Genomic DNA, 10,204 nt, shown 5'->3' with positions numbered 1-10,204 from the left:
ACCCTCATCACATGATATGTAGGAACAACCAAATGAGATGATAATACAAAACATTAAAAGACGGAATGAGATATATCAAAAAACGAGGAACAGCAAGTCAAACTTTTACTTCAGTGACTTTGAAAAGATATAAAGGAGAAGACAGAGTCATGTGTTTATTTTCATGTGGTGTTGGAGCAACAAGTAAGCTGCTCTATTACTTAACTTGATGACCTTTTACACCTTTGTATAATAGCCATTGGGATTGCATTGGTGATCTGCAGTTATGTTCTCCCCATCAGGTCATTCATCAGGACTGATATAGACATTGAAAATGTAAGAAATGATATTGAAATAAAATGTATATATATTTCTTGTTACATATAGATCATGTTCTTGGCTGGTATTGTACTCATTATTGGCCTAGATTCTTTTCGTAAGTCACTAGTAGGGACAGCTCTGTTTTTTGGAGGATTATTGCTAGCATACTTCTACATGTATCAAGTGTATGCTTTCTATATTGGTGGTCTGGTCATAGCAGCTATTGGACTTTATCTATTATTAAAGTAATGTAGATTCCAATTTGGCTATTAATGAACATTGTACATAACTTGCTATAGATCATGTAATTATAATGGCTCTCTCTCTCTTTATAATTATAGAGCTAGAAATCCCTGGATAGTGGGCACCATTAAATGGTCACTTGGTTTTTGAAAATTTGTTCAAGTTAACATTAGAAGTTTTAGGCATTATTTTACATTTTAATAATTATGACAAGTTTTGAAAAACTTTTATTTGAAATAATTTTAGAATTTTAGGTTCAAAAATACAAATCAGCAACAATGATATAGCCAAGCTGCGACATAATGTCCTTTACAAATGCTTCTCTGTAGAATCAAGAAACATAATATCCTCCTTGATGCAATAAAACAAATTTTGGTCTCAAAAAATATAATCAAACTGCTACAAGTTCACACTGTACAAGAAACAAACAAGTGGGGTCTGGAGGCAGAAACAAGTTGTAGTTTTTAAAAGTAACATAAAAAGGATGAGAGTGAATGACATGACAAAAGGAAAAGATAGAGGTGCAAGCACTGCAGTAATGGGAATTGCCCTGATGAGGGAAAGTAGTAGGAAAGAGAAATATGAGATCTAGGGCATCATTGTATGAATGGGAGTTACCCTCATCAGATGATATGTAGGAAAACTGAATGAGAGGATTATAATACAAAACGAGAACTGAGATGCAATCAGATATAGCAGAAAACGGGGGAACAGTAACAGAAGACAAACTTTTATTTCAGCCTTTTAGTGACTTTGAAAAGACAGAGAAAAATAATACAGAGCCATGTGTGAAAGTAAGCTGTTCTATTACTTTTGCTTAACTTGATGACCTTTTATACTTTCTATAGTCCTTATTGGGATTGTATTGGTGATCTGCAGTTATGTTTTTCCAATCAGGTCATACATCAAAACTGATATAGACATTGAAAATGTAAGGAATATTATTAAAATAAAATGCATATCATTCTATTTCTTGTTGCACATAGATGATGTTCTTTGCTGGTATCGTACTCATTATTGGTATTGGCTGTTTTCGTAAATCACTGGAAGGGACAGTTCTGTTTATTGGAGGAATATATATTGCTAGCATACTTCTACATGTATGAAGTGCATGCTTTGTATATTGGTGGTCTGATCTTAGCAGTTATTGGACTTTATCTAATATTAAAGTAAAGTAGATACCAATTTTAAAAGCTACATTGTACATAGCGGTTTTGTCATTTCAATAATCTTGATATAAAATTTTGAAACATTTTTATTTGAAAGAACTTTCAGAATTTTAAGCTACAAAAACACAATATTAACAGCCACAATGATAGCCAAAACAAATGTATAAATAAACAAATGTATGAACTTTATGAACTTTGTAACAATCCTTGTACTTTAATGACTGACTAGCTCTGTCTCTCTCTCATTTCTATAGCTAATGTTAGATAAGATGACTCATTTGTCTGAGACTGTTCATACACTCAGTGCTAGATTAGTACTGCTTGAAATACAGCTTAAAATTAAAGACACAAAAACTACATCAGGTTAGCAGTATAGGTTATTATTGTGTCTCAAATTCTCTTTAGTTTGTCATATTGGTACCCAAACTGAAGATCAATTACTACAGTCCATCCTGTCACAAGAAACAGAGACACTGCTGGACCCCACCCTGTCACCAGTATCAACCCCAACTCTCTCTCCTTCTCCTACCAACTTTACAAGTTCTCATAGTTCAAGCAGACTTCTACCCATTGCTGCTACAAGTCCACACAGTACAAGTGGCTCATTATTAGCGACTGCTCCACAGACTCCTGAGGATACAAGACAACTCATTCAAAGCTTGAGGGCTAGAGCACGCTCTACGAAAGAACTGTTGCACAAAACAGGCCATGCAGCCTCTCATGATGATAGTATATAGACCTTTACATGAAATCATTTTAAAACAGAATTATATATACAACTCTATTAGTATCTGTATCTGCAAGTATAGATTTAATAATAATAAATAATGCAAGAAACAAATGAAGTCCATTTGTGTGAGGAGTCAGAAACAAGTAGTTTTTAAAGTTAAAATCTAAAAAATACAAAGGAGGATGAGAGTGAATGAAACAACAAGGAAAAGACATGTGCATGCAGTATGAAATTGCTATAAATTGTACAGAATGTAGGAAAGTAGTAGGAAAGAGAAATATGACATCTAGGTGTGTACACACATTATGGGCATTCCTGTATAAGTGGGAGTTACCCTCATCACATGATATATGGTAGGAACAACTAAATGAGACGATAATACAAAACAAAAAAGACGGAATGAGATATATCAAAAAACGAGGAACAGCAAGACAATCTTTTACTTCAGTGACTTTGAAAAGATACAAAGGAGAAGACAGAATCATGTGGTTATTCTCATTTGGTGCTGGAACAACAAGTAAGCTGCTCTATTACTTAACTTGATGACCTTTTACACTTTTGTATAATAGCCATTGGGATTGCATTGGTGATCTGCAGTTATGTTCTCCCCATCAGGTCATTCATCAGGACTGATATAGACATTGAAAATGTAAGAAATGATATTGAAATAAAATGTATATTCTTGTTGCACATAGATCATGTTCTTGGCTGGTATCATACTCATTATTGGCCTAGATTCTTTTCGTAAGTCACTGGAAGGAACAGCTCTGTTTTTTGGAGGATTATTGCTAGCATACTTCTGCATGTATCAAGTGCATGCTTTGTATATTGGTGGTCTGGCCATAGCAGTTATTGGACTTTATCTAATATTAAAGTAATGTAGATACCAATTTTAAATAGATATTAATGTACATTGTACAAAGCTTGAGCTATAATCATGTAGTTATAATCTTCTCTCTCTTTATAACTTAGGGTTAGCAATCCATGGATAGTGAGTATCATTAAACAGTTATTGAACATTCCTTCAATTAAACATTAGAAGTTTCAGGCATTATTTTTCATTTTAATAATTATGATAAGTTTTGAAACATCTTTATTTGAAAGAACTTTCAGAATTTAAACTGCAAAAACAATATTAACAGCCATAATGATAGCCCAACTGCCATCCAATGTCCTTTACAAATGTTTCTCTGGATCCCATACTTTCATCCATAAGTCATACTAATACCCTCCTCCAAGCATTCAAAAACAAATTTTGGTTTCAAAAAATATTTGTTCTAAATAATTATAAATCAAATATATTATTAATGTTATAATTAATTACTATTTACACATACAGTGAAGCAGTCAGTGATTTGCGAGCAAAGTTTCACATACAATATCGTAAAATTAGGACAGGAAAGTAATTAGAAATAATAATAATAATAATAGTAATAATAATAATAATAATAATAATAATAATAATAATAATAGTAAACGTAATGTGAATTAGGGACAGTCAGTTTTATTGTGTGTAAGGAGATAAATAGTAATAAATAATAATTAACAGTATCAGCAAGTAATTATAAGACGCATAGCAATAATAGTAACGATAATAATAATAATAATAATAATAATAATATATTTACAAAATATCACAAGTTTAATAGCCAGACTTGAGTGAATGGGCACACGGTCAAAGAGAAAAGGATTTCAGAAAAAGGAGAAACTGCAACTTCAATTATTACCATTTAAGATAATAATCAGTGGAAGGTAAAAGCTATAGGAGAAGTGATAAAGACAGAAGCAACACATTTCCCTAGTTAGAGACAATGAGACGAAGCATTAGTATTAGATAGAAAGCCAAGAAAGAATTGATATAAGAGAGACTCAGGAGAGAAAGAGATGGGTTTACTGCTGTCTGCCAAGTTTCTGAAAAAAAAGAACAAAAAGATTTTAGTTAGTTAAATGTAGTACTGAATCACAACTTAAGCCCAACATACACTATTGCAAACAACTTGTTGCATGCAACACAGTTTATACAGGAGTCAATGGAGGCTTGAAACATGTTGCATGAAATAGAACTATTTCCTATTTCAAGCAGTAATGTTGCAAGCTCCATTGGGTCCTGTATAAACTGTCTTGCATGCAACAAAATGCTGCATAGTGTACTGTAAAAGTTACATGTACATAGTTTGAGGAACACCAAAATGTCTTTGCTGCAATAATTATAGACAAAGGCTTACCAGATTTTTGTCAGCAGCAGTTCGAAAATCATCAATCGTCTTAAAATTGGATAAAATGTCACTAAGCTCCGAAGATATCGATATTACATGGTTTCCCTGCAAAATTGAGAAGAAACAATAAAATAGAAAATTCTTATATCATAATACTTTATAATAATTAAGGAAGGCCCAGAATTTCTCTAAGCCGTAAAGATGATTGCTGCGGAAATCGGTGATGGTGTCTTTCTCAAAATCGTCAAAAACTTCTTGTCTGTACTTGATCTCAAGCCCGTAACTGTAGAATCTGAACAGACACTCTAAGCCATACCTAATGTACAAGCATAATGAAAATAAAAAATAAAGTGGATATGATGATTTAATTCAACCTGTATCCTGCCTGAGCGTCTTCGTGGGCAAGAGATCTGAATTCGTCAAACATTTTCCTTTTGAAATAAAAAATAAAATTAATAAATAAATAAAATAATTTTAAAAAGTTGAGCAATAAAAGAAGAGAACAGAGCTTCTCCTTGTACCTGTTGAAGTGCGTTCTAAGAAAGAATGACCAAAAGCGGAAAAGAGTATTCATCGCAGATGATCTACCAGCACCATGCTTCTTTCGCTCTACATAAAACAAATACAGTAATTTTAATGAAACACATACATATATGTAAAATACCTTTAAGACACTGATAGCGATATTTATCATAGCGCTGTTGCTGAAACCCGTTAGCCTTCAGTAGAGAATGTGAAGGATGTTGAAACTGCGGTATTGAATAAGCAGCTGGTGAAGAACTATCCCCGGGTGAGGTACCGTATGAATCGGTACGAGCTCTGATACCGCTGGGTTTATTAGCCAATAGCCAACCAACATGCTCCTCTGTTGGTGGATTGGGGAAGCACTTGGTCTTGTAGCTGGCACACAACTATGGGAAAGGATCAATAAAGATGCAATGTATAAACATGAATGAGTTGAGAGATCTAAATTATACTCTATACTGTATATAAGGATTGAAAAATTCCTACTTTACATGTATACATGCAATTATATGTACATGTACATGCATTCTAACAAAAAAGAACAGAAATAATTCCAGTCATCATATCAACTCCAACTCTTAATCACCTTTGGCTCTTTGCTAGGCAGAATAGGTGCTGGATAGAATCTAGCCCTTTGCTCCAGCCAAGGATGAGGAGGAGTACTAGCAGTGGTCACATTATCCTTAGTACCAGGAGAGGCAACGGCTTGATTGGAGGGGGAGGGAGGAGGAGGAGGAGAAGAGACTGATGAGGCTTGTCTCTCTCCGCCATCTTGAACATCAAGATCAAACTGGAGGTCGTCCTCGGGGAGACCTTCGCTCTCCTCTTTAATTTGTCCTCTCTGAGACTCAAACTCGGCCTGCGATATAACGGAGAGTTTTGATCTGATGGCAGAAGCATTTGTAGTGGCAGTCATTTCAGCATTAACCATCATATCCTAAAAGAAAAGGCAATAAATGAATAAATCAATTTAAACAAATTAATAAAAATAATAATTAAAATAAAGTATGAAGTACCTGTTCATAAAAGTAGAGACCGTCGCTGATTGCTTGAGATATCTCTTCCGTCAGTTTGGAGCGAGGGGTGTGGTTTCCTGTCCGGTCATGTGACGAGGCACGAGACGACTGAGTGATGATTAATAATTTTTTGACAAAATCGTCAGTCAAATCGTCCTCTGGCATACCATCAGCGTCAGTAGGCTCCTCACTATAGAAAAAGATTTTATTCTTCATTAGAAATATACTGTATCTGTACAGTGTGGCCATTTTAAGAAATTGGCCAATTTTTGAAAAGTTCCCTGTACTATAGTACATGGTTTTTTCCAAAAATGGCTCCGAAATCACCCCCAATTTTTTATTACATTTTCTGATACATATTGATGCACTTATGCTGTGTAGAAAGTTTGAGCCGATTCCGACTTCAATTTTTCAAGTTACGGCCATTTGAAGAATTAAGATACTAAATGTTACTATAGTGTATATACACGTACAGGCACAGTGTACATACCCAAGTCCTTCGGTGAAGTTATTTTGCTTTCCTCCAAGATTATAATCCTCATCAAGAGAAAAGGTCAACTCCTCGTTACCCTCAGCCGAAGGCTCCGGAAATTGTAAAACTCTTTGAGCAACCTACACACGCATAATAATAATAATAATAATAATAATAATAATAATAAATAATAATAAATATTCAGGGCCGATAATAAAATCCAAATTAAAGGAAATTGCTACAAGTACATTGCATACACTACAGAATAAACAGCAGCCTCTCTTAAAGCAACATACAGTTATATGCACTACTACATGATGTGCACTTGGCAAACACACATTTACTATATCATGAGCCAAAACCATGATTACTAATTTCACTAAAAATCTTATTAAACTGACCAAAGAATACTACCATTGTCACTATCACTGCTACTATACTATAACAGTACATTTAAACAAAGGACAAAGAGAGACAACAGCTCCATCATAATAACACAAAGGATACAAAAAACTACATGTGTGTATATACATGTACATGTACATGGAAAATGTAACAGACTAATAAGATTAAGATTACTACACACAATTATTCTTGTAAGTTAGTAAAGCCACACGTACTTTTCCTCCTTCTGCTGTCTTGAGTCCTTTCCTTTTCCTTTGCACGGCCATCCACTCTCCATCCGTCTTCTTTGAAGCATCACTCTTTTCTCCTTCCTCTCCCTTCTCTTCTCCTTCTTTCTTCCCGGTCTGTGAAGACGGCGGAGAGTCAAGAGGTACTATACCATCAGGCGGAGTTATCTCTTTCCCTTTGTCGCTAGCAGGACACTCTAGTACGCTAGGGGCAGGTGTGGTCACGTCTGATGAAGAATGAGACACTGTGGGGACTGAATCAGGTTCTTCTCCAACTATTAATAATAAAATTAAAAAAAAATAATAACAATAATAATATTAATTTAACTGGTAAAAACAGCTGCACCATTATCATGCTTGTAAATTGCTGTGCAAAAATAAATTAATTCACAAAGAAAAGCTCACCATTATTCTCCTTGTCACTCTTAGCAATTGTTTTACCAGGAGCAGATAGAGTAGGAGTAGTGGCACTACTCTTACTGTTACCAGCATTGGTCCTGTGCTGATACTTGTCATGATGACCAGTTGATCCTTTATTACCAGTTGATGCATTGTGGGTGTAGTAATGGCCGCGTGACTGTTGGTGTGTGTTAGTGCCAGTGTTCGGTGGGTGGTGGGTGTAGATGTTAGTAGCAGCTGGATTATAATAGTAGGGGTTGATGTGATGGTGAGGGGGACCTTTGTGAGTCACAGGCGGAGGTTGTTCATCTGTGGAGAGGGAGAGAAAGAAATTAAATGGTGCAAGATTACAACAAAATCCTAACAATAAACAACAATATCCTAATAATAAACAGCACAATCCTAACAATAAACAGTAATATCCTAATAATAAACAGCAATATCCTAACAATAAACAGTTCAAATCCTAACCTTTCCCCATGAGCCACCTAGTCCAGTTTCCTTTCCTTCTCACTCTCTCGTTCTTCATCTCCAGGACATGGCTACCTTGCAGTGACTCTTTAATGGTAGCTATGTCTTGAGAGAGAGCCCTCACTCTGTTGAACCTACTGATCACTACCAGTGGGACGTATCCTGAATCATCCATCTATTAATAATATTAATAATAATAATAATAATAGAAATTAATAAATAATATTGACCTGGCCTCTGAGAAAATAGTCTTTCTGTAGATTCTCATCGCTAAAATAATACTCACTATAAAGGAGGAGGAAAAAGAAATACAATACAATTAAGAAGACAAAGTACTTTAACGACAAACAACAAGTAAGGAAAAGAACAGGAAATATTAAAGATACATATACATGTACATATACATACATGCATATTAAAGGAAGTAACCAGTATTGCTACTTCAAAAGCTACATACAGTACATGTAGCATCCTCATAAAGTCTTAGCTATACTGTAGCTTACATTTGTTTCTTTATGTATTCTTTAAGAGTCCCATCGTCCACTGACAGTATAGGAGCTGTGTACATTATGGGTCCGTTATAAGGAGAGTAGAAGACATTGGAACTCCCAGTTAGTCCACCTCCATCGTAATACATTGTGGGAACATTGCTACCTGGAAACTGATACCCAGCTGCAGCTGAAAAGAGAGAGAAAGAAATATAATCTTTATTGACTCAAACACATCTTAACTGCACGTACACGTGCTTCTTGAATAAAAAGGCGGATTGGATTAGAAAGCAACACAGTATCGATAAAACACTTGTTCTATACTTACCATTTCCGCCAACTCCCACTCCTCCTGTCCAATTTCCCCCACGTCCATTATGATACACGCCCTCGCCGTCTTCTAAATAATGCTCACTTCCCCCGCCCCCACGATGATCCCGTGACTTGTAGGTGTGGTCCCGATCAAACCTCAGTGGGCGGTGCGGCTTATCTCGGTCTCTCCCTCGATCAAAACGACCTCCTCCTCCTCCTCCTCTCTCTCGTCTGTCCCTATCATTAAAATCTTTATCTCCTCCACCTCTCTTTCCTCCGCCGTACGAGTGCCAATGGTCACGGGACTCTCCACGGTGACGATAAAACCCTCTCGCTGATGGACGGCTGGGTTCTATATTAAGGGGAACCCATTTCTGCTTATTACCACCTGAAGAAAGAGAAAGAAAAGGATATGAAACATACAGTACGTGTACATGCCTAAAGCTATTTAAAGTGAATTAATTCTTCCCTTATTCATATAACACAATATGGGCATGTCCTTATTGACACAAAATAAATATGGAAGATGTAGATAGCTTAAAGCATTAATGCTCCAAAGCTAATTGCTACTAATAGACACTGTACCAGTACACAATGACAGTCAATGATACCAAGAACGGGGAGTGGCTTGGAGGGGACAATAAGTGGCCAATTATCAAGTTTTACAGCAATAGTACATGTACATAAAGAAAAGGTGATTTTATGCAATATCAATCATGAAAGACACTGATCCAGGGTCAAACTCAACGACAATGGTGAGTACTATAGACACAGAATCTGTATATAGTGGCCATAACTAGAGATAGAGAGATATGGAGTTCCAGGAGAAGGACATATATAAGTGTGATATCACAAGGAAATGAACAAGTTTCCTTGACTGTAATAACAGACTCATTATGGTGACACCTGTTAGCTGTGTAATGTTAGGGACAGGAAAGATAAGTACATTTGACAATCATTTTAACACACAGACACACAGTCACACCTGCAGCTGCCACATTTCAAACTCATATTTACACAGCAGCTGCACAAGAAGTGACATTTAAACACAAACTGTCATAAATAAGGATGTACATTAATTGTGATATTACTACTACCATTAACTAAAGACCTATAAAGCATTTAAAACATACTTTATAAGTACATATACATGTACTTATGTAAATATAAAATTAAAATGTGATTAGAAACAAATTTAACTGTATATATACAAAACAGTCTCTGCTGTAGC

General features: G+C 35.5%; 4 protein-coding genes across 4 annotated transcripts in view; 3 read left to right on the top strand and 1 right to left on the bottom strand.

Moving 5' to 3' along the window:
• Positions 1-20: 20 nt before the first annotated feature.
• Positions 21-803, top strand: LOC109584861 (uncharacterized). Its single transcript, XM_020000756.1, has 4 exons — positions 21-183; positions 236-315; positions 367-545; positions 642-803. The coding sequence occupies exons 1-4, from the start codon at positions 66-68 to the stop codon at positions 691-693; spliced, it is 429 nt and encodes a 142-aa protein (XP_019856315.1). The 5' UTR covers positions 21-65; the 3' UTR covers positions 694-803.
• An 884-nt stretch (positions 804-1,687) lies between these two features.
• On the top strand, positions 1,688-2,614 carry LOC109584860 (uncharacterized). Its single transcript, XM_020000755.1, has 3 exons — positions 1,688-1,712; positions 1,967-2,075; positions 2,118-2,614. The coding sequence occupies exons 2-3, from the start codon at positions 1,970-1,972 to the stop codon at positions 2,447-2,449; spliced, it is 438 nt and encodes a 145-aa protein (XP_019856314.1). The 5' UTR covers positions 1,688-1,712; positions 1,967-1,969; the 3' UTR covers positions 2,450-2,614.
• A 46-nt stretch (positions 2,615-2,660) lies between these two features.
• Positions 2,661-3,563, top strand: LOC109584859 (uncharacterized). The gene is made up of 4 exons (XM_020000754.1): positions 2,661-2,959; positions 3,012-3,091; positions 3,138-3,316; positions 3,415-3,563. The coding sequence occupies exons 1-4, from the start codon at positions 2,842-2,844 to the stop codon at positions 3,479-3,481; spliced, it is 444 nt and encodes a 147-aa protein (XP_019856313.1). The 5' UTR covers positions 2,661-2,841; the 3' UTR covers positions 3,482-3,563.
• A 251-nt stretch (positions 3,564-3,814) lies between these two features.
• The window catches only part of LOC100638355 (la-related protein 1B-like), a 9,972-nt gene continuing 3,582 nt past the window's right edge, over positions 3,815-10,204 (bottom strand). The window contains exons 5-19 of the mRNA XM_020000751.1: positions 8,990-9,361; positions 8,677-8,851; positions 8,404-8,458; positions 8,174-8,348; positions 7,709-8,011; positions 7,292-7,578; positions 6,690-6,811; positions 6,200-6,389; positions 5,770-6,120; positions 5,323-5,569; positions 5,180-5,267; positions 5,033-5,089; positions 4,815-4,974; positions 4,668-4,763; positions 3,815-4,353 (exon numbers count right to left, since the gene is read on the bottom strand). Coding sequence (XP_019856310.1) covers positions 4,333-4,353; positions 4,668-4,763; positions 4,815-4,974; positions 5,033-5,089; positions 5,180-5,267; positions 5,323-5,569; positions 5,770-6,120; positions 6,200-6,389; positions 6,690-6,811; positions 7,292-7,578; positions 7,709-8,011; positions 8,174-8,348; positions 8,404-8,458; positions 8,677-8,851; positions 8,990-9,361 — 2,699 coding nt within the window. The 3' untranslated portion in view covers positions 3,815-4,332. The remainder of the gene's footprint in view (positions 4,354-4,667; positions 4,764-4,814; positions 4,975-5,032; positions 5,090-5,179; positions 5,268-5,322; positions 5,570-5,769; positions 6,121-6,199; positions 6,390-6,689; positions 6,812-7,291; positions 7,579-7,708; positions 8,012-8,173; positions 8,349-8,403; positions 8,459-8,676; positions 8,852-8,989; positions 9,362-10,204) is intronic.

The sequence above is a fragment of the Amphimedon queenslandica genome, unplaced genomic scaffold, assembly GCF_000090795.2.
Source record: "Amphimedon queenslandica unplaced genomic scaffold, v1.1 AMPQUscaffold_13157, whole genome shotgun sequence".
Classification (NCBI taxonomy): Eukaryota; Metazoa; Porifera; class Demospongiae; order Haplosclerida; family Niphatidae; genus Amphimedon; species Amphimedon queenslandica.
Note: the sequence above shows the minus strand (reverse complement) of the source record. Positions and strands in the feature narration are given on the sequence as shown.

What these genes read in the sequence shown, in the direction of transcription:
- LOC109584861 (XM_020000756.1), top strand. Translation starts at nt 66, where the DNA reads ATGAGATATATCAAAAAACGAGGAACAGCAAGTCAAACTTTTACTTCA. An exon ending in ATGTGGTGTTGGAGCAACAA is followed by an intron (nt 184 to 235) that starts GTAAGCTGCTCT and finishes TTTGTATAATAG; the next exon opens with CCATTGGGATTGCATTGGTG. An exon ending in CTGATATAGACATTGAAAAT is followed by an intron (nt 316 to 366) that starts GTAAGAAATGAT and finishes TGTTACATATAG; the next exon opens with ATCATGTTCTTGGCTGGTAT.
- LOC109584860 (XM_020000755.1), top strand. Translation starts at nt 1,970, where the DNA reads ATGTTAGATAAGATGACTCATTTGTCTGAGACTGTTCATACACTCAGT. An exon ending in AGACACAAAAACTACATCAG is followed by an intron (nt 2,076 to 2,117) that starts GTTAGCAGTATA and finishes AATTCTCTTTAG; the next exon opens with TTTGTCATATTGGTACCCAA.
- LOC109584859 (XM_020000754.1), top strand. Translation starts at nt 2,842, where the DNA reads ATGAGATATATCAAAAAACGAGGAACAGCAAGACAATCTTTTACTTCA. An exon ending in ATTTGGTGCTGGAACAACAA is followed by an intron (nt 2,960 to 3,011) that starts GTAAGCTGCTCT and finishes TTTGTATAATAG; the next exon opens with CCATTGGGATTGCATTGGTG. An exon ending in GGACTTTATCTAATATTAAA is followed by an intron (nt 3,317 to 3,414) that starts GTAATGTAGATA and finishes TTTATAACTTAG; the next exon opens with GGTTAGCAATCCATGGATAG.